At 38.7% G+C, this 19,382-nt stretch overlaps 1 protein-coding gene across 2 annotated transcripts in view; it reads right to left on the bottom strand.

Annotated features, from left to right (window-relative positions):
- Positions 1–557: 557 nt before the first annotated feature.
- Positions 558–19,382, bottom strand: part of MYO3A (myosin IIIA) — a 105,415-nt gene continuing 86,590 nt past the window's right edge. For both annotated transcript variants that reach the window (XM_058812643.1, XM_058812645.1), the window contains exons 29-35: positions 17,975–18,098; positions 16,216–17,122; positions 15,421–15,559; positions 6,548–6,657; positions 4,036–4,076; positions 2,172–2,312; positions 558–672 (exon numbers count right to left, since the gene is read on the bottom strand). In XM_058812643.1, the coding sequence (XP_058668626.1) occupies positions 558–672; positions 2,172–2,312; positions 4,036–4,076; positions 6,548–6,657; positions 15,421–15,559; positions 16,216–17,122; positions 17,975–18,098 (1,577 nt within the window). The remainder of the gene's footprint in view (positions 673–2,171; positions 2,313–4,035; positions 4,077–6,547; positions 6,658–15,420; positions 15,560–16,215; positions 17,123–17,974; positions 18,099–19,382) is intronic.

Here is a 19,382-nt window from a genome sequence, read left to right on the forward strand (position 1 = left end):
GCTATCCAGTTAATCGTATACATTTTCATTAGAGGGACACTTGCCACAAACAGGTCATCCCAAAATTTAAGCAATGTAAACTAAAATAAGCAGAAATTCCCACATGGTGCTCTTGTAATTTTTTTTTCCTGTAAAACAATGTGTTAGAAACAATAACTAAGGTTTTCTGAAGTTGAATATGGAAATTAGAAAGCTTAACTAGGGAACTATAAAGTAAATTATTTTTTTGATTGGGTGAGACTGATGGAATGGAAAAAAAGAAATATGCACTGAAGAAAGTAAACAAGGCTTAAGCTGTTTAATAATTTTAGGATGTAGCAATGGTACATGAAAGAAAGCTGATTTTTTTCTTAGGGAAGAATAGGATAGGTGACTGACAGTGTCCCTTTGCAATGGTGTTGGGCTGTAAACCACAGTAATTCATATCCACATGAGCACACACATAAACTTGAAACATTGAAGATTAAAAAAAAAAAAAGCAAACACATGGTATAAAATGATAAAAAACAATTATGCTAATAAAAGCCAAATGGCAGCAGGAGCAGCAGCAGCAGCAGCTAGAACTGCTGGATAAGGCGCCGGCGCTGCGAGGTCTTCCGCAGCAGCCGTCTGTAGTCATAGGGATTATCTTCGGCTTTGCTCTCTTCCAGGGGTCTTTCTGCAACCCTCGACCTGGGGATTAAGCACAGAAGTGTTTTAGAAATTAAAGTCAAAACATTTACCTTGGCAAACACTCCTAATCGACTGCTTAACCTCCACCCTTGTGGGGGAAAAATAAAAGGAGAAAGAAAAAAAATCAGCTGACTTTGCTAGGCCTCTTCCTGTGCTGCACAAAACAGGCACCTCGGAACAAACACATTATATGCTAGAAGCAGATGAACACAGAAGAACAACATGTTCTCCTATGAAGGGGACATAATAAAAGGACATAAAAACGTTGAGAGCATGGGGATGCTTTTCAGTAGCATTTGCCTGATGGTTACTGCACCAGATTTTGAGTTGGCATAAATTTGTTTGCTCTGTATTTAACCTGCCTTTGGAGTTCACTGTAAGCGTCCATCTCATTTCATTTTATTTTCAGATGGCAAGATGCATTTTGGATGCCACCTCTGACAGGCTGGAATAGTGATGTGGCATCAGCTGTTACCATGGAACAAGATTAAACATAAAAGACAGTTATTAAAAAAGTAAATTACTCTAAAATAATTACAAAAATTTGTAGTGTTCTGCACTTATGGTGCCCCCACTACTGGTCCTATACCAATGTCAACGGTGAACTGCTAAATAATAAGTACTCAATGCTTCACTTCTTGAAGTAGATTGAAATGGCTAATTTAGATACTATGTGTAAAAAAGACCAGAAATTAAATACATAAGGTGCACAAAACTTTCTACATTCTGAATGTTTTACAAACATTTCCTTTATTATTGCAGATGTGTTTTCAAATTCAGGGCTCATCCCAGGCTTGTTGTTTCCCTTAAGACTTTGAGCTAGATAGTTTTCCAAGCTTTTCTTACATTTAGGAACATGCAAGAGGATACAATTATATCAAGATACATAGATGTGTGTTAGCATGTGCAGTATGTGTGAATGCCTTGGCAAGAGTGAGAATATGAATTTCCTTAGCCTGGCAGTGGTCACCCTCTATTGAAATCTATGTGGGAAGAGGGGAGGTTGAGCAAACCCTCCCTTTGGGGTTTTTCTCCTGGCTGTCCACCTTGGTGAGGTGCATGCAGGCTACAGACACCTGTGCTGCCACAGGGCAGCAGGAGAAGGAGGCAGTCAAGCTGGAGTCCTACCTGCAGAAAACATGCAGAAAGTCTGGCGCACATCCACCCCATTTAAAACCTAACCAGAAATACAGTTTTTAGGTTCTGCATCAGTTTTATTTTTATTTTAGATCAGACATGCAGAATGTCTGTCCATATGGCTCTTGGGAAACCAAAAACTGGAATTTCTCCCTCTTGCATGGGGAATATGTCAGATATTCCCATTTTGAGATGGGAAATTTTAGCTATATGTTTTGCAAGACAGTTTTTCAAAATTTCATGTCTAAAATAATAGATTTATGTGTAATTTGAAAGTGCATTTCTTTTCTTTTTATTAATATTTTGAAAATGTCAACAAGGATAATATTTATTTTTTCCTATTACTGTTTTGTCTGAATTACCGCTCAGTAGCTCGTAAAATGGAAGTCCTGCGCTCAATTGGGTATCTCTTCCTCCTTGTGGTAGTACTGCTGTCCTTGGAGCTGGAGTCAGTAGATGAAATTTCTTGGTAGTAGATATCTAAATCTAGCACTTTGCTCAGACTGTCAATAAATAAGAACACCAAGTTAACAGTTTCACTTTTCAATATTATTTTCATCATACAAACCCAAGGCAGCCCAATATCATTATTCTGTTTATGTGTCAAAGATCTAAGGAAAAATATATATAGGCACAAAAAATAAGTCTCTGAAGTGTGGCTGCTGTACAACATAGATATTGAGAATTTTGAAATGCTAAATACTTTTATATATTCATAAAGGAGACACAACTGAAATTTTTGGGGTTTGCCATTAGACTCAGTGGAGAGGCATTTTTATGGTATAATTAATCTGGTTTATTTTAGATGTCTCTTTGAGCAAGAGATGAATAATTTTCCTAAATATTACTATTTTTTTCTCTGAGTGCAAAAATACAAGGTAAAGCAACTAGTTCAGATATGGGTGTCAATAATGCAGATATCTCTTATTTTGTTAGGTGAATGCTATCCAGGGTATTGTACATACAGAAAAAAATCAATCCCAACATCCATTTTAGAATGGCTAAGGAAAGAAAGAATATCCTAAAAAGAAACAGAATAGGGAAGTTCAGAATTCAATCCTCCCGTTGTTATAAACCAGAAGTAATTAATTGATTTCACTTCCTATGTTCCACTAACACAGAGTCAGCACATGAGAGAAGATGCAGTCAGGGAACTGATTAACTATATTTAAGATGAGTGAAACCTAACTGAGGCAAATGAGAGAAAACACTAGATTTTGGTGTGTTAGGTTTTTTCCCCCCCCTAGACTGGAGTCAATAGGTGTGAAACTTTTTTAGGATCCAAATGACATGAGAAAAAAAGCTGAAAGAGACCAAACATGGGGGACGTGGATATAAGGTCAATCCTTTAAGCTGCGGCATAACCGAGTGCAATTTAAACTGTGCTTGAATAAAGCTCAATGCTGTGAGCATATTTTTATAAATGTAATGTCATGAAACATCCTCTAAGATACATATTTTAGCCAGGGAATTTGTATTCTGCAACAGTTTGTACTGAGCTGAGGCCAGTGCAGAGAGCCCATTAATCTGGCAGCTCTGAGCAGGCTGCCTCGCACACACGGTGCCACAGCACTGCCACTGAGGGGGCAGCAGGAAAGCCTCAGTATAGACACACAAATAAAATAAAACTGTGATGTATGTCAGGAGCTGCAAACCAGGTCTGCTGCACACATAAGGATATAAGATATGGAAGGACAGAATATCAGAATATACCTATTGCTTCCTTCTTTTGTGCAGAGATCCATCAAAATAGGCTACATTGGGAAGAAAACACTTCTGGTTCAAATTTCAAGGGCTACTCTTCTTTAGCTGTTATTCATAGTGATTGTTTTATTTTTTTATTATCTATTTCCAGACACTCATATATTTTTAGGAGAAAATTTTGACAGTCTGTATTTTTGCTGACAAAAAAGAACTGGTTGCCCATTTGCTTTGACTAGAATTTTAAGCACCTTCAATTATTTTCTGTGTCAGAACTATCTTTGATGTGGACCTTATCTTATTATAATGCCTGTGTTACCATGGTAAAGGACCATGTTTTAGGAAAGCTGAATTCTATAATGGATTTTAGTCAACGAAAATTGCATTTTAACTTTGTATACATGTGCCCCTGTGAATCACTAAATTACCATTCTTTTTTTAATGCTTTATTCTCCTGGTTGAAGTACAGTTTAAAACTATTCTAAAGTAGTGGAGTGACAATAGCGGAATAATGAAAAAAATTACCTTTCTTTTCTTGGTTTCCGTTTTTCATCTTGGATTGATTTCTAAGAAAATAAAAAGTAATTAAAAATACTAAAAGGAAAGCTTATGCAAACATACAATTGATCAGTATTAGGTAGGAGAGTGTTGTATATTTTTCAGTAAAAGAAATGATAGAAAATGAGCAAATGTCCCAGAAAACCCTCTTTTAGGAACCTTTGAGACTGCGAATGAGATTACCATTGTTGCTCCCAAATTTGTTGCCATACTCTGAAAAAAAAGCCAAAGTAAGGATGATCAGAACAGAAAAAGGAGATCTAAAACTTTCAAATAGCTATAGCTGTTTTAATGAAGTTGACAACACTATCTCACTGAGGCAAATTTACTGTGATGCCATGAGAATTTCCATGAATAGAAACAATGCAGTGGGAAGATGCATAATCCTGTTCTCATTAATGCCAACGTAGTCTTCACACAGGTTTAGTAGAATAAAATGGACAAAGGCCCCATTTGAAAACAATATAATAGGTGACAAAAGAACCTTTAGGATAAAAGATTTCTAAAAATGTAGAGGAGACAAGATTTATAGGGAGTGTGAATAATTTCTTATCTCTAATAGAGCTCTATCCCTACAGCCAAAACAATACTATGTTGCAGCACCTAACACATCATACATACTTCAAAGGCAGTATTTTTTAGTGCAGAGTGTGGTCTTAATTGTGTTTCTTGCAAATGAGTGAAAGCATATTAGAACTGGGGACTGTAAAGTCACTGAGAACCAGAAATCCTGATGGACTTCAATATGCAGGCAAATGAACATGGCATATAATTCCAAAATGATAGGCTGATTTAAAGAAATATACCCTAAAATATAATTCTAATGCCTTATATAAATAATGGGCTATTGTCAGCCTTCATTTATACCTGTATACCTCTGCAGGTCATCTGATATGCAAGGAGATGTGTGAGAATATAAGGTGTCTAATTTATGTCTATAGCATGATGTGAGAGAAATATCTGATTTTGCAAAAGATAGAGAATTATTTTTTAAAAAATGCACTCATATTGTGTTTCTTCACATTCATATGATTTGGGCTTGATAATAATCTGTGAATGCCTGAAGGTCACAGAGATTTTTAACAAGGTAGAAAATCCGTAATAGCTGGGAAAGCTGACTACCATCCAAAGCTGACTACCATCTAAAGTTAGAGCTTAATGATTTACCCAAGGTCTAAGAATTTAACAACTAGTAGGTCTCCTTTCTAAGCTTCAGTGTATAGATTCTCTTATTCACACCTTATTGAAAATACAACTCATTGAAGGTAATATTGATTAATATCTTGAAAAGCTGCTGCTAAAACATTGATTAAAAATCTTCTGGCACTACTGCAGTTTTTGTTTGCACTGATGCCATGGTTGTTTTCTGGTACAGAGCTGGTCATATAACAAATTAGCTCTCAGAAAATACTATATTCCTGACCTTAATTTCCTAAATAGGCATTTACTTCAGAATTGTGCTTCTCAAAAATTTCTGAATACAGATTGTGTCATGCCTTTCATTTCAGTCCTTTCTATCAACAATCTTGCTTTCACAAAACAAATTTTATTTTTACATGCAAAATTATTTTTAAAAATGCAATTTCTTTTCAGAATATCACTGTTCCAAAGCTGTGTTATTTCAGAGTTCCAGAATAAAACATAGCTGTGTTTGTCTTTTTTATTATGCCAGACACAGCCATCCCTACAGGCCCTGGTGACACCTTCTGCTGAAAGGAGAAGCAATTGCTATGGTTAGTTTATTAGCTGGCTTCTCACCGGCTGCTAAAATAGGTCACTAAGATACAGGCACCTCGAGCAAATCAGTTTAATTGCTTTTTTTGTTGGAAGTGCTTTCTGAGCTGCTTTTACATTTTCACTCTTTCTGCTTACTTTCTTGCCTTTTTTCCTATGTTTAAGGGCACTGAAGTCAAGAGGGGAAAGCAGCACTCGGTCTCTGAACTTGGACCAAAGGCTATATATAGCGACACTCAAATCCATTAGTCTCCTGAGCTGTTGGTGTTTGCCAATGCCTTCATAATCACAATCTGACACATTTGTAAAGGAAGTTACAGTGTGCATACTAATACAAATTATTTTAGTATTTGCTCTCTCTGCAAGATAAAGTACTAATTTAGATGCTCAAAATAGCTCCAAACAAACCTGTGCCTCTCCTGGTTCTCTCCTGTGACTTACAAAGAAACGATGGAGACAGGGCACTTGATTTGGGTATTGAAAATGCAAATGCTACTTATGCCCATAATGAAAATGTGTTTAGGTACAAAAGTAAATGCCAGTCTGACATAGCTCCCCAGTCTGGGTAACTCTGTACTTCCATTTCAAGTCTCGTTTGAAATTAAAGTTTGTGGCCTGCCTCCTTTGAGCAGGACACAGGTTTTATGCTGCATTAGAAAAGAATAATGGGAATTGGGCAATTAGAAAGATAGTTTAGGTGGGAATTATCTGACAGTTTTAGCCCAGAAAAGCTTCTTAAACTCACATGTATTAGAGTGTAGTAGGTAGAGTCTTCTGGATTATTTAATGTCTTGGGCTTCCGTGGCCTTCTGGGGGGTCTCTGCATTGGGCGAGAGTCTTCTACTTTGGCCACAACTGTAAAAAAGCAGAAGACAGCAAGGCTTATTTCTTCACAGAACTGGAGGCCTTTGGAAAAAAACAGGAGAGAATTTCACCAAAGGGAGAAAAAAATCCACAGTCACTTTTACTGTTTGCAGTAATTCAAGTAAACAACTAGTTTGGACATTTTCATCAGCAGCGAATGGGTTTATCCATTTGAGTCCTGACTGCCCACAGGGACAAATGCCACATAATAATGAATGCCAGGCTGGAACAGCCCAGAGGTCTGCCTGGCACAGGCCTGTTCTTCTGAAAAGGGCTGATGCTCCACATTCAGAAAAGGGCTCTGAAGGGTAATGGCTACTGTGAGGCCACTGCCTTGTAATGGGGACCTGTGTGGCATGGGTGATGTTTTTTCAGACTCAAGTCAACCTTTAAGGTGCTGAATGAAGGAACTAGCATTAGGCCTCTGTTTCAGAAGTCGTCGTCTACATTATCACAGTGAAGATTTTCCTCCAGGTGTCCTGCTGAGGCTTTTAATTTCAAGCCAAATCATGTGCCACTGGGCAACACAGCATGACCATGTCCATCACATCCTATGTAGTCTATGTTAGTGTACACAAATTCTGGTCTCTATTTCTACAAAAAACTTTCGACAAACATATGAAAAATGCCTTCACTCTAATAGAAATGAAATCAAGATTTTAACAAAAAATGGAACTACTGTCCCCTGGCAGTCGCCCAATTCAGAGTTAGACACTGACTTGCAGATTACATTGGCTGGTACATAAAGAACTAGAAAAATATCTGGGGTATTTGCTTTTTGAAAATCTGTATGCAATTCTGACAGTGCTCAGGTTCATAGGTAGTTTGTCACAGAGACAACACTGAGTGCAGGGTTCCTAATGCCTAGGAAGACCACAGAACTGGCCCTGGAGGGACAAATGAACAGCCTGGTGAGCCTGGTCTCCTTCCCTTCAGCTGCAGGAAATGTTAATGGTGACAGCAATTCCTCCATGGTGAAAGAGAAGGGGTTTGCACAGCAGCAGAACACCAAGGGCAGAGATGGGTCATGGGGTGGTGAAGGAAGTCACAGCACAGTGAACAGAGTGTCTAAGGTATCTTGCATTATCCAGTGAGGTTTGATCTTGTCCTTGTCCCATCACAGATATACTAAGGAAAGTCCAGCAGAAAAAACATCTCCTCATTCATAAATGAATATGGTGTGAGGTTGGTGTGGGGATCTAGAGCCCAGTGAATTACTAAAATGTTTTTTGCTGATATAATCAACTTCCACATGAAGTGACTTTAGGACCATTTTGTTCCCCTATGACCATCAGAAATCCTTTTACATTATAGAAATAGAAACTCTCCCATGTACAGCAGACATATTTTTAATTAAGGGTAAGGTAGCACAATAATTTAAAATGAAAAATGATCAGTAATACATCAGTGTTGACTCCTGCAAAATTAGCTGTTTAAGTTTTTTGTTATGTGTGTTAAATAAAGGCTTGTAAAGGTCATGGGTATACAGAGAAGCCAGGATGAATAATGTTAATTTAAATTGTATTTGGATAATGATTACATTTACTGTTTTAGTTTCTTATCTGAAATGCAGACTCCTTTTTCTGTAATGAATGAGCAAGTATCTTTTTAACATTTTGCACCTAAGAGAACAATGGTGTTTTTCTAAGCCAGGTTACAGATAATACATGTTAAACAATTAATTTTAGGTGAAATAAATTCATTTCAGTAACCTGTATTAAATATAAGTGAGATTCCTTGATTTTAATAGGTACAACAGGCTTGACTGGGCTCTTAATGTGGGTTGTTGCTACCTTGCTGTATTTCAAATGGGCCACCTGGAGTTATCTGACTTTCCATTTGTTTGAGAGAAGAGGCATATCTTCCCTATTTTATTTTTAAACACAACAGGAATCCAAAGTGGAAACACTACCCTAATAAAATCCCTTAAAATTCAGTGCTGTTGAATAGAAACACCTAACTCCCTGTCTGTAGGACATTCAAAAATTTTGACAGAGGTTATGACTGCATGAAAATCTAAAAAAAGAAATGAAGCCAATCTGGGGGCTCTAGGAAATTCCCAATGAAAAGGCTCTCATTATGCCTAAAGATTTTTTACTGTCCCCTAAGAATTCATCACCGTATGCTGTTACATTATTTAATTCATCAATGTCAAACAGATAAAGCATTATTGTATTCTAGATTACAATTATTCCAACTGAAATTACTTGTATACTTCTTGTGTGTGTACTTTGCATTTGCTTCTTGAGTATATGCTTTGTACATTCAAAAAATACCATTTTGACAATGATAAAGGTTTCAGTAAAAAAAGAGCTTTTCATCTCAGCTCTTGTGTTGTACATATGTGTAAGATGTGCAAAAGAATTGACGAGGAAGAAATACCATGTTGGAGCAGGCAATCTTCTAAGCTTGGACCTCTATCATTCCTTTTAAAAACTGAATTTGGACTGAAAATGAATTTCTGAGTTTTGCCTGCAAATTACACAGTAAAGTTGTAAAGTTTTGCTTTTCTTGTTTCACCAGAAAGGGAAGCTGTGAGTTCCTCTTGCACTTAGATTTGCATGTTCACTGCTACTGAAATTCAGAAGAGGTGGTAGCTACTTGCATTGGATAACACAAAGTAAAATTTGCTTTTATATGAGTTTCTGATAAATACAGAAATAATCTACTTAGTAAAATTAAAGGTTGGGGGTGTAAATTAAATACCCAAGTGTGATAAATGGTGAGTTTGATGGACTTGTTTTCCAGATGGCCTATACTTTTCTGCAGCAGGCAATGAAGCAGAAAGGAGGAGCGAAATAATTCACTTATTAACAGGGCAATGATGTTGCTTCTGAGTTACATTACATAGAAAAGGTTTTTATTGAAGTCCAGTCTCTCCATAGGAAAGTCTCTTGTAGCTTATTGTCCCTTAAGACTTCAAGTATCTTTAGCAAGACCTGGCCATGTGCTTTCAATGCAAAAGGAAAACCAGTGTTTCCCCTCTAACAGTCATTTAAATTGATATTTTACAACACTGGTACAAAAACCATACCCACAGTAGCTGTTGAAGTGCTTTGGAAGTGCCAGATTGGCACTACCACCCCTGTCCTACTAGAAGGGTAACTAAGATGCACAAAGACACATGGAGACTTGCTGAAGGCTACACCCTAGTTATTCATTAGCAGAGCCAAGAACTGGGCTGTGCTGAGGCTCCCATCTCTGCTGCCAGCCCACACCTTGCTGTTGGATCTACCTGAAGAGGTGCTGTCAGTGCTGGGACAGCCCCCTTAGGAGCAATGTGTAGGAGAAACTGGAAACTTTGATGTGACACAGACATTCCCTAAAGGTTTATCAGGAGGAAGACAGATAGAATAACAGGTTGAAATGGGGGGTTTCTCCTCCTCAGACTTCCCAAGTGTATCGAGTCAGTACTTGGTTAGTCAAAACCCCCAAAAACACAAATGAAAGAGGTTAAGCCAAAGATGATAATAAAAGTTGAAGTTCTTCTCCATGTCAATAAATAAAATACAGAAGGGTCAGGAAAGGCATGTGAACAGTGTGACTGTGAGATAACATTCAAGAAAGTTTAGCAAATCTAAGAAAAATTCTTTATTCATATCAGTATCTCAGCTAGCTCATTTAGCACTACCACAAAGGTTCCTACCTAAGTTGCACACACACTCAATTCTACAACAAATTAATACTTTCACACTCAGCCCTGACTGAAAGCTCCAAATAGGCTGAAATGTGTATACAATATGCATGTTTATCCTGAACACCACCACAAACTGCATGAACTGAGGAGAGCTGCATGTGCTTGAAATGTTCAAGGATGAGCAAAAAATGTTTGAATAAAGATGAGTCAGTATCAACAGCCCTTTGGGTTGAACTGGCTGTACATTGTGACATACAATGATAAGCTTGGAAGACAGCAATCTCAAGGAATCAACATCTGTGGAAGCCAATGTAAATTAACTATGACTTACAACAGATTTTGTACTGAAGACTGGAGAAATAGTGGTTACAGCTGTGATAAATATCTAAGGGACCAAAGGTCTCTATCTATTAAGCCACCTGGAGAAACAGACAAAGCCATCTTCACATAATTGAAGTGAAATGTTACAGGCTTGATTTAGAGCTGGTCCACATCTTAGGGAGACAGAAGTATAAAGCCAGGCTCAGAATTAAGCAGGAAGGAAAACAAAAGGAAAAGCAGTAATTGTCTAGGTTTTGTAGAGGGAGTTGAAAGTAATCCATAAAAACGGAAATACAGCAACTGGAATTCCAGGACTTGATAATGAGAAGCTAATAGTTATTACTGCTTACAACATTGATGTGCATACCTTTTTACTGTTCTAATTGTACACAGCATGAGGATGCAACTACTCAAGTTTGGGATTTGCACTGAGAAAAGCACTGCTCTTCAATGTTCTGGTTAGTAACTTTTAGGTATTTTTAATTCATGGGATGTTTAACACAGCCAGATTTGGAAATTACAGCTGATGGCTACAAATACTTAGCAATCTGGAAAAAACCAGAGGGATTACTCTGGCACAGACCTAGAAGTAAAAACTGCAAGAGACTGAGAACTTTCAGATTGTGTACAGCAGAGGTTGGCAGTGTTCGATCTCTCACACCTAAGTCCCACAGCCCCACCAAGGGAAGCAGTTTCAGTGTCTGGCTGACACTAATACAGAATGACAGAATAATAAACATTGGAAAAGAACTCTAAGGTCATCAAGTCCAGCCTTGCCCACCTTGCCAGGTAGATCATGGCATGAAGTATCATGTCCAGCTGTTTCTTAAGTCAGAAAGTGACTTTTCTTAAGTCACTTCCAAGGATGGTGACTCCACCACTTCCCTGGGAAATCCATTCCAATGCTTAACAAGCCTTTTGGTGAAGAAATTCCTCCTGATGTACAGCCTGCACCTCCCCTGTTGCAGCTGGAGGCCATGTCCTCTCATCCTGTCTCCAGCTGTCTGGGAGAAAAGGCCAACCCAGACCTGGCTGCACCCTCATTTCAGGCAATTGTAGAGAATGATAAGGTCACTCCTGAACCTCCCCTTCTCCATGCTCCCAGCTCCCTCAGCTGTCCTCATCAGATTGTGCTCCAGACCCTTCACCAGCTTTGTTGCCCTTCTTTGGACTTGCTCTGGCGCCTCTCATTTCTCCAAGTCTGGTGACCCTGGATTTTCAAGAGAGGATATTTAATGGAAATGGCTGCATTCCACTTCCACAACCTCCCAGACCTTGTGCTCTGCCATGGATCTGAGCAACTCCCAACACAGATCTACATCCTGGCTGCATGGTGCCCAAAGGACCCCTCCTGTAGCTGAGAGCCACCAGCCAGCAGTGCTTGCCTTCCATTTTTCTCCAGTCCCACGTCTCAGGGCTCCCTGGCTGACTACTCACTTGCAAGGAAGGAAGTCTGGCTGGTGGATACTGCTCTGCTCAGCCAGTGCTACACATGCTCCCTTTTCCTTCCAAAGCCTACCCATTAAATTCCTGTAAATAGTGCTTTGACAGCCTACAGCAGGAGGAATCCTGGATGAAAACCCTGCTTGTCTTATTGCCTCATTTAGTTGAAAATGTCCTCAGCTGCATCGGGGTTCCTCACACCGATGTAAATGTAAATTTCATTCTAAATATAGAAAATTCTCTTCCTGAGATTTTGTACTTGAACTGTCATTTAATAAGTAGAGGGATGAGCACTATGATTCATCAGGAAAAAAAAAATTCCTCCCATAATGATCAAATTCCCCTCACTTCAGGTTTTGATTTCAAAAACTTGACAGTAGCCATTTGTGCATCTGTTCTGACACCACAGCAACCTAAGGCTCAGTAGCAGTCCAAGGGTGCAGTTCTGGGGTGCAGCCATTACATTTGGCTGAAAGCATGTTAGAAGTAAATATAAACTACTCAGAGATTCTAGCCACGGGGAATTTTGGTTTTTCCAGGAAGCTTGTGTGGCTTGCTTTCTGCATTATATAAAAACAAAGAAACTCATTTAAGAACAACTTAACCTTGTGGATTTAAGATTAAGTTAACCTTTTGCTCAGATGTTCTTTGAACTGCAAGCTTTGCATTTTTATTGAAAACAAACAAGCAAGCCATTTAAAAAATGTGAACATTTGTCACAGTATGCCATTGGCTGTCCCCTCAGTTCCTCCCCTTCTATGGGTAGCAGATGTAATAAAATAATGTGTTACTGCACAATGGCCACCTACCCCAGACAAAGGCAGCCAAGCTCTTCTATCTAGCTATAAAATACAATTCATGTGCAATTCATTCTGTAAAACAACATATATAACTAGTGAAGCTGATGAAAAAGTAAATAAGTGTAAATGATAGATGTAATTACAAATAAATAAATACCAGATGATTTAAAGAACACCAAAAGCTCAACAATCCTTGCCTTCATAAGAGTAGGACAGGAGAAGCAGCCACAGAGGGAAAGCTGCAGTAAAAGCATATCCTTCTGTAAATAAGTGTGTATAAATCTTACTATAACACATAATGTAGGCAGGTAGACAGGAAGGTTCCTCCCTGTTAATAAGGCAGTGGATCACCTCATCTACCTGCATCACTTCAGCATCACCATCTGCAGGACCTTACCTCAACTCTTTGGGGGTTTGTAGACATTTTACTATATTGCATAGAGGAAGAAAATACGATATCCAGAATGTTGGTAACTCCTGTGTTTTAGACAGTACAACTTAAATGAACTGAACACAGGCATATGGTTACTTAAATATTCTCTGCATCTAGTTAGATCGTGTTTGCTATGATAAACATCTACTTAAGACAATGCAGCTTTGTGATAAAGTCAGTTTCCAACTGGCTTAGAGGCAAACTGTGGAATTATTGTCTTCACTATTTTGTGCATTGGTCATAGCTGGAAAAGAAACCATTTGCCTGTCATGTGAATTACATTCAACTGTGGAAAAGGAAAGTTCACATTCTACACCAAGGAAGGTTTTTCAGTGGAGAGGTTAACACCCTTTACCACTGGAAAGCTTCTGCACTGTGACATGGCAGGGTTTTACAGCAGTGTGGCATCTTCAGTGATAAAGGGAAGAGAAGTGGCTGGCTGGTCACCCCTTTAGGCAGGGTTGGATGCACAGGTGACAAACCCTGGCAAGCTTTTGTCTCCTGTACAGCTACTTAAATGAATAGCAGTGTGAAGGGTAGACTTCACTGCATTTTGCACATGGCAGGAACATACTGGTATATTTTCACCTGGTTCACTTGTGCAATGATGAGATATTTAACTGATAAAACAAGGATTTGTATATTCCCTTTCCCTCTATCTACCGCTTTTCTCTAGGTTCTGTTGGAAACTGTGTTAGAACCAAGAGGTATTTTCCTAAGCATACATTTTTAATTTCTCAGGTTTATCTTGTCAAAAAATCAGCAGTATTTAGTAGAGGATTCAATATAATACCATTAATGACAATCACAAACCTTGCTCTGTCTTTAATGAAAGGTCATGGTACTTAGTTTTCCATTTCCCATTTCTTTTCTCTTGCAGACTCTGGTCTTGGAAACAGGCTGAACTGCACAGATTACCTACCAGCAGCTGGTTTGCACTTAAGAGGTGTAAACACCAACCCTCATTTTAGCAGCTTGCCCATTTGAGAAGACTCCAAAGCAGGATTTAAGTACTTTTAAGATCTTTTCAATGTAGTCATGGGAACAGAAAGAAGTTTCATCGCACATGACAACTGAATCCACAATGTTATAATGAAAATAGCACAAGTAGCTCTGGGCAGTGAGAGACAGTTCTAGATCTTATCCCAGCTCTTCCCCAGAGGCAGTGCAGTGAGCTCACACAAGCCCTGCCACACAAATGGAGACACAGCCAGTTATCTGCCACATCTGCCCTCATCCTCCACATCTGCAGCCCAGGACATGAACTGAGAAAATTCCCTGTTACATCTATTCCAACAGAAGAGGTCTCAGCAGCTCAGTCAGGTCTTTGGGTCCTTTTGGTGGAGCTCAGGTGTTAATGATCTGCATGCTCAGAATCCCATGTCCTCTTTATTCTCCCAGTAGTCTTCCCCACTGCCACCCAAGCTGCTCCAAGCATGTTTGCATTTTGGGAACCTTCACTCACTGCCCATGTTAACCAGAATATAAATAACTCTGAAGTATATTTCTAGAGATCACATCCTCTTAAATGTGTGAGTTAAATGGATGCTGAATATTAATAAAACTTTATATGCAATTACAATACGTGCAATACATGCAACATACCCACCAACATGGGTAGGAGTTTCAGGTTTTGAATAACCTCAGTTGTATCTATAGATAGCTAAAAATTAACTCAGCATATATGTCATAAACTTTAGTAAACTGTTTGACATATTACCTAAAAAAACTGTTGTGTTTTGAAAGCATAGTCCCATATCACAACAACAGCACACACAATTGAAAGACAACTGAGTTAACTAGAGCCAATATGGAATTTTACCAAATAAAAGTATTCTTAGTGATAGTGTGTCTAGATTCATTCAGCAATCCTAAGCAGCACTGAAACAAAAGAAAAAAAAAAAAGGTAAATACAGAAATCCCAACCAGGTGTGGGTATTTATCTGGAAACTGTGTTCCAGACACATACTGATACGGGGCTTAGTACAAAAATACAGAGCCAGAGTAATATGAGAAGCTGGAATTAACTCATCTACTTGTTCCCTGACATGACCAGGAGTAGCTTCTTGTCAGTCCTGTTTACAAATGAAAATTCTGCCAACAGTAAGGTTAAACATTACCTGACTGACAAACATGAGAAGAAAGCCGGCCATTAGCTTGCTTATCTTTGGACATCATCACAGGTCTCAGCTGATGGGACAATATCATTTCATTCAGTTTTTGCTGCAATGCTAAGTAATCTTCAGATAATTTTGATATCTGAAAAATATATTTTTACATTATTATAGAAATAAGTATACATGTTCCAAGGTAATCAAAGGTAAAATAGTGAATTAATTTAAAAGGTATTGCTCCACTGACTGCAGTGCACATCCCTACCACATTTACCTCCTCATTTCTTGAAAAAAATTAAGATGGGAAAAAAAAAAAGACCTATAGGAAACTCAACACTGCACTCCAGTCCTATAGCTACTTCTCATTGGTTCACACACATGGGCAGATGGTGCCTTGCTGATGCAAGATTGCTTCTACTGCTGTAGGCATACTTCTCTGCACATGTGCAAGTCTCTGACATTGGCACAGTGGCTTTAGTTTCATTTCCAGGGACATTTCACAAGTGTACTGAATTGTAGGGACCGTGATGGGTAAACAAACATTTGGAAGGCAAAGCTTCTGCATTTAACTTAAATCAGATTAACATTATTTTTGCCAGTACTCTGACTTTTCCTCCTTCCTGAAAAGAATGTTTTCCCTTGCAAACCAAAACATGCATTTTCATAGAACACACATTACAAAATGTCTGTCTTAGTTGAGAGAGCAAAACCTTAGTGCCATAGAAGTCAGTAAAATAATTTTGCCGTTCTGTCACTGCTCAGAGTATTATGTTCCACCTACATTGCTTACAAGCTTCTTACCTGTCGTGAAAAGGCTGCCAAATCACAAGCCTCTTTCTCTGAGTCTCCCTTCAGTGTCTTAGAGTCTTCAGCCTCTGTACTGGTGCTTTCCCTACCTTTTGTTGTTTGGGAATTGTTATTTTGAACGTGTATTGCTTCTGTTGGCTCCTTTATTGTTTTCTCTTGACTTTTGCAAGGTAGTTTCCCTTCTTTTCTGAGTTGTCCTCTCCTTCTGTAACCCCGGTAATTGCTCTGAATTACTACTGCTGCCTTCTCTTTGTCTTCTGAATCTTGCTTTTCTGCCTCAGCTTGCTTCCATGAGCCTCTTCTCAGTGACTCTTTTCTTGTGATTCCTTTAGCTCCTGTAGGCATCACTGCTTCACACTTTAGGTAGTTTCTTTCCACATCCCTATCAGTTCTGGGCTGGACCACAGCAGATCCTTGATTTTGCCAGTCTGCACTGAGTGTATCTTGATTATCTTGCTCTTGCTGGAATGTAGGTTCAGCTGAGGTTTTGACAGAAGATTTGCTGGGTAACTCTTCCAAAGAGTCCTGTTCTTCACCTTCACTAACCTCTTCTACTGCCAGGTACTGCTTCACAGGAGCTGCCTCTCCTTCACTAAATGTTTGCTGTTGCCCCTCTCCATTCCCTGTGTCACTGTACCCACAGCACTTGCTGTCAGTGACAGCATCAGATTCATCTTGAGTCTCCTCACTTGGTACTTCTTCCAGTGTATCATTTTGAGCTGGCTGCAGTTGTGCTTCAAGGAATTCCACAGCAGATAATTCATCCTCTGCTATGGCAGCTGCTTCTTCTGTTCTAGGGAGGGTACTCTCAGTTGGACTTTCTTCAGGATCTTGAAGTTGTTCATCATTTTCCTTCGTGCTAGTGGTTGCATTTTCAATTTCTTGCTTTCTAAGTGATTCCCTGAATGGAACAGAGTTTTGGGCAAAAATTATAGCTGAAGGAGATGAAGAATAGAGACAACTTTACAACTACCTTTGGTGGTATTTGTATACAAACTAGCAATTTGATACACTGCAACATGGGAAAGATTTAGTGCATATAGCTGGAATTAAAGATAGCAATTTCTGTTGTTATATTACTATTATTATTACTAGTAGTAGTAGTAGTTGTTGTAGTAGTAGTATCTCTTAAAGTGAAAAGGGATAATATTATCATCAACACCATCATCTCTTAAGTAAAAAGGGACATCCCTGTTAAAATTAATGGAAAATTGCCAGGAAGAGACTCTAGGTTGTGTAAAACAGTAAAGAATTAATAAATAATAAGATAAAACAGTACAGTATTAATTTAAATGTTAACAGAAACATATGGCATAAACCTCTTAACATTTCAAGAATGTATATATACACACAATCCTAAAGGTATTCTGTGTTTCCTCTGTCATCACCTTTGCTTATCTTGAACAGTGTCTTAAAACAAGAACAGTTCCTTGCAGATATCTATCTCATTCTTGTCTGAACATTTTTTTATTGTAAGCTAATTCCAAAGAGACTTATCTATAGGTTACATTAACATTACAGGCAGGTACAGTATTGTTGATTTTTCTCCTAAATGTGTCTTTATTCCTTGGGCTCGAAAAGATAAGAAAATTGGCTACTTCCATTAAAAACCTTCACATAAATATACATTACTTCTGCATACATATCTAGAATAATCCTAATTTTCTTCACTCTTATTTTATAATGTTTTTATTCAGTACTGTAACTACTGGAAAGGGACACGTTTGAGTGACATAAGTGAAAATAATGCTACCTCCTGCTTTGGAAGTCCTTCCTCTCCTTATATCCCCTGTAGTGAGACTGAATTGTTGTAGCTGCTTTGTTTCTTGTTTCAGTTAGTTCTTTTCTCTTCTTCCTGAGTAAGTATCCTCTGGCAACTGATATAAATTGTAATGCAAAACAACCTTAGGCAACAAGCAATGGATGCCACATACATTTCAGACAGTCAAATACTAACAGCATTAAACAAAAGCTAATAAGGAAATACGGACCAGGGTGCCTATTATGATTATGTTTCATCTGAAATGATTCCCATAAAACCTTTTTGATATTTCAGAAAGCTGTACCCATTCTACATGAGGATACAAACAAACTCTTTCTTCAAAAGAAAATTTAGGAAGATGCAGAATAAAACAGAAGCAGAGAGCTATACAAGGGCCTCTAGAACACAGTACTCTGAGCTTAATGTACCTGCTTTGCCTGATTCAGGCAATTGATTTGACTCTGTCTTTCATTTCCATGGGAAATGCCTGATTATCAGCCTATAGATATTACCAGGCTGTCAACTGGCACAGGCTTGGAATTAGCTGAACATTCAACAGATCAGAGAGAAACTGAGAATTTTATAGCTCAGCAGTTACAGAAGAGTTAGCTCGTGCTCCTCCTGCAAAGAGTGATTATTCAAAATGAAAAGGCTCAGCATGAAAGATATGCTAAGCTCCACAGTAACCAGGTGCACTGTGGCAGAGAAACTCCCTACCAGTGCTTTGTGGAGGCACAAGGGTAATTTTCTGGTTTGAGCCAGAAATAAGGACTCAAACATGGGCCTTCCCTGGGCCCCGTAGGCCTGATGGGTCACTGGGGCCTGGATGCAGTTGCCAGCACGTTGGTATCTGGTGCCATCTGAAGTGCTCCAGGACACCAAGGCATCCACATGGAGCTGGCGGAAAGAGCAGGACAGATGGGACTTTCTGGACAGGAAAATTTGGCTATACCTGGTGAAAGAGAGCTGGAGGCCAGACCAGATAACCAGGGCACCTTGAATGACACTAGATACCAGTATGAGGGCAAATGAGCTGAGCATTTGCTGATTTTGAATAAAATTATCCCAACCCTAGGCTCTACTGACTATAACAGCAGTTTCGACACCTAGATCACATTTAGACATCTACACTGAAGTGTCCTAATCAGAAACTGAATTGCATTCAGAATCTTGCTTCAAAAACTTTTGAACTTGCAAATAATTTCCTAATGGGAACTGGCACAGTCTCCACAGTGCTGTGATTTGGACAAATCTGCAATTAAGGATTTGGATAAATCCACTAATCCCTGGCAAAATAAAAATAACATAGTGTTTTGTCAAAATATTTCTGTTTAATTCCAAATGCAGTACCAAGAGTATGGGGATAGTGGATTCAGGTAACTTAAATATCCTGTGGACA

Source organism: Ammospiza caudacuta, chromosome 1 (genome assembly GCF_027887145.1).
Source record: "Ammospiza caudacuta isolate bAmmCau1 chromosome 1, bAmmCau1.pri, whole genome shotgun sequence".
NCBI classification, from domain to species: domain Eukaryota; kingdom Metazoa; phylum Chordata; class Aves; order Passeriformes; family Passerellidae; genus Ammospiza; species Ammospiza caudacuta.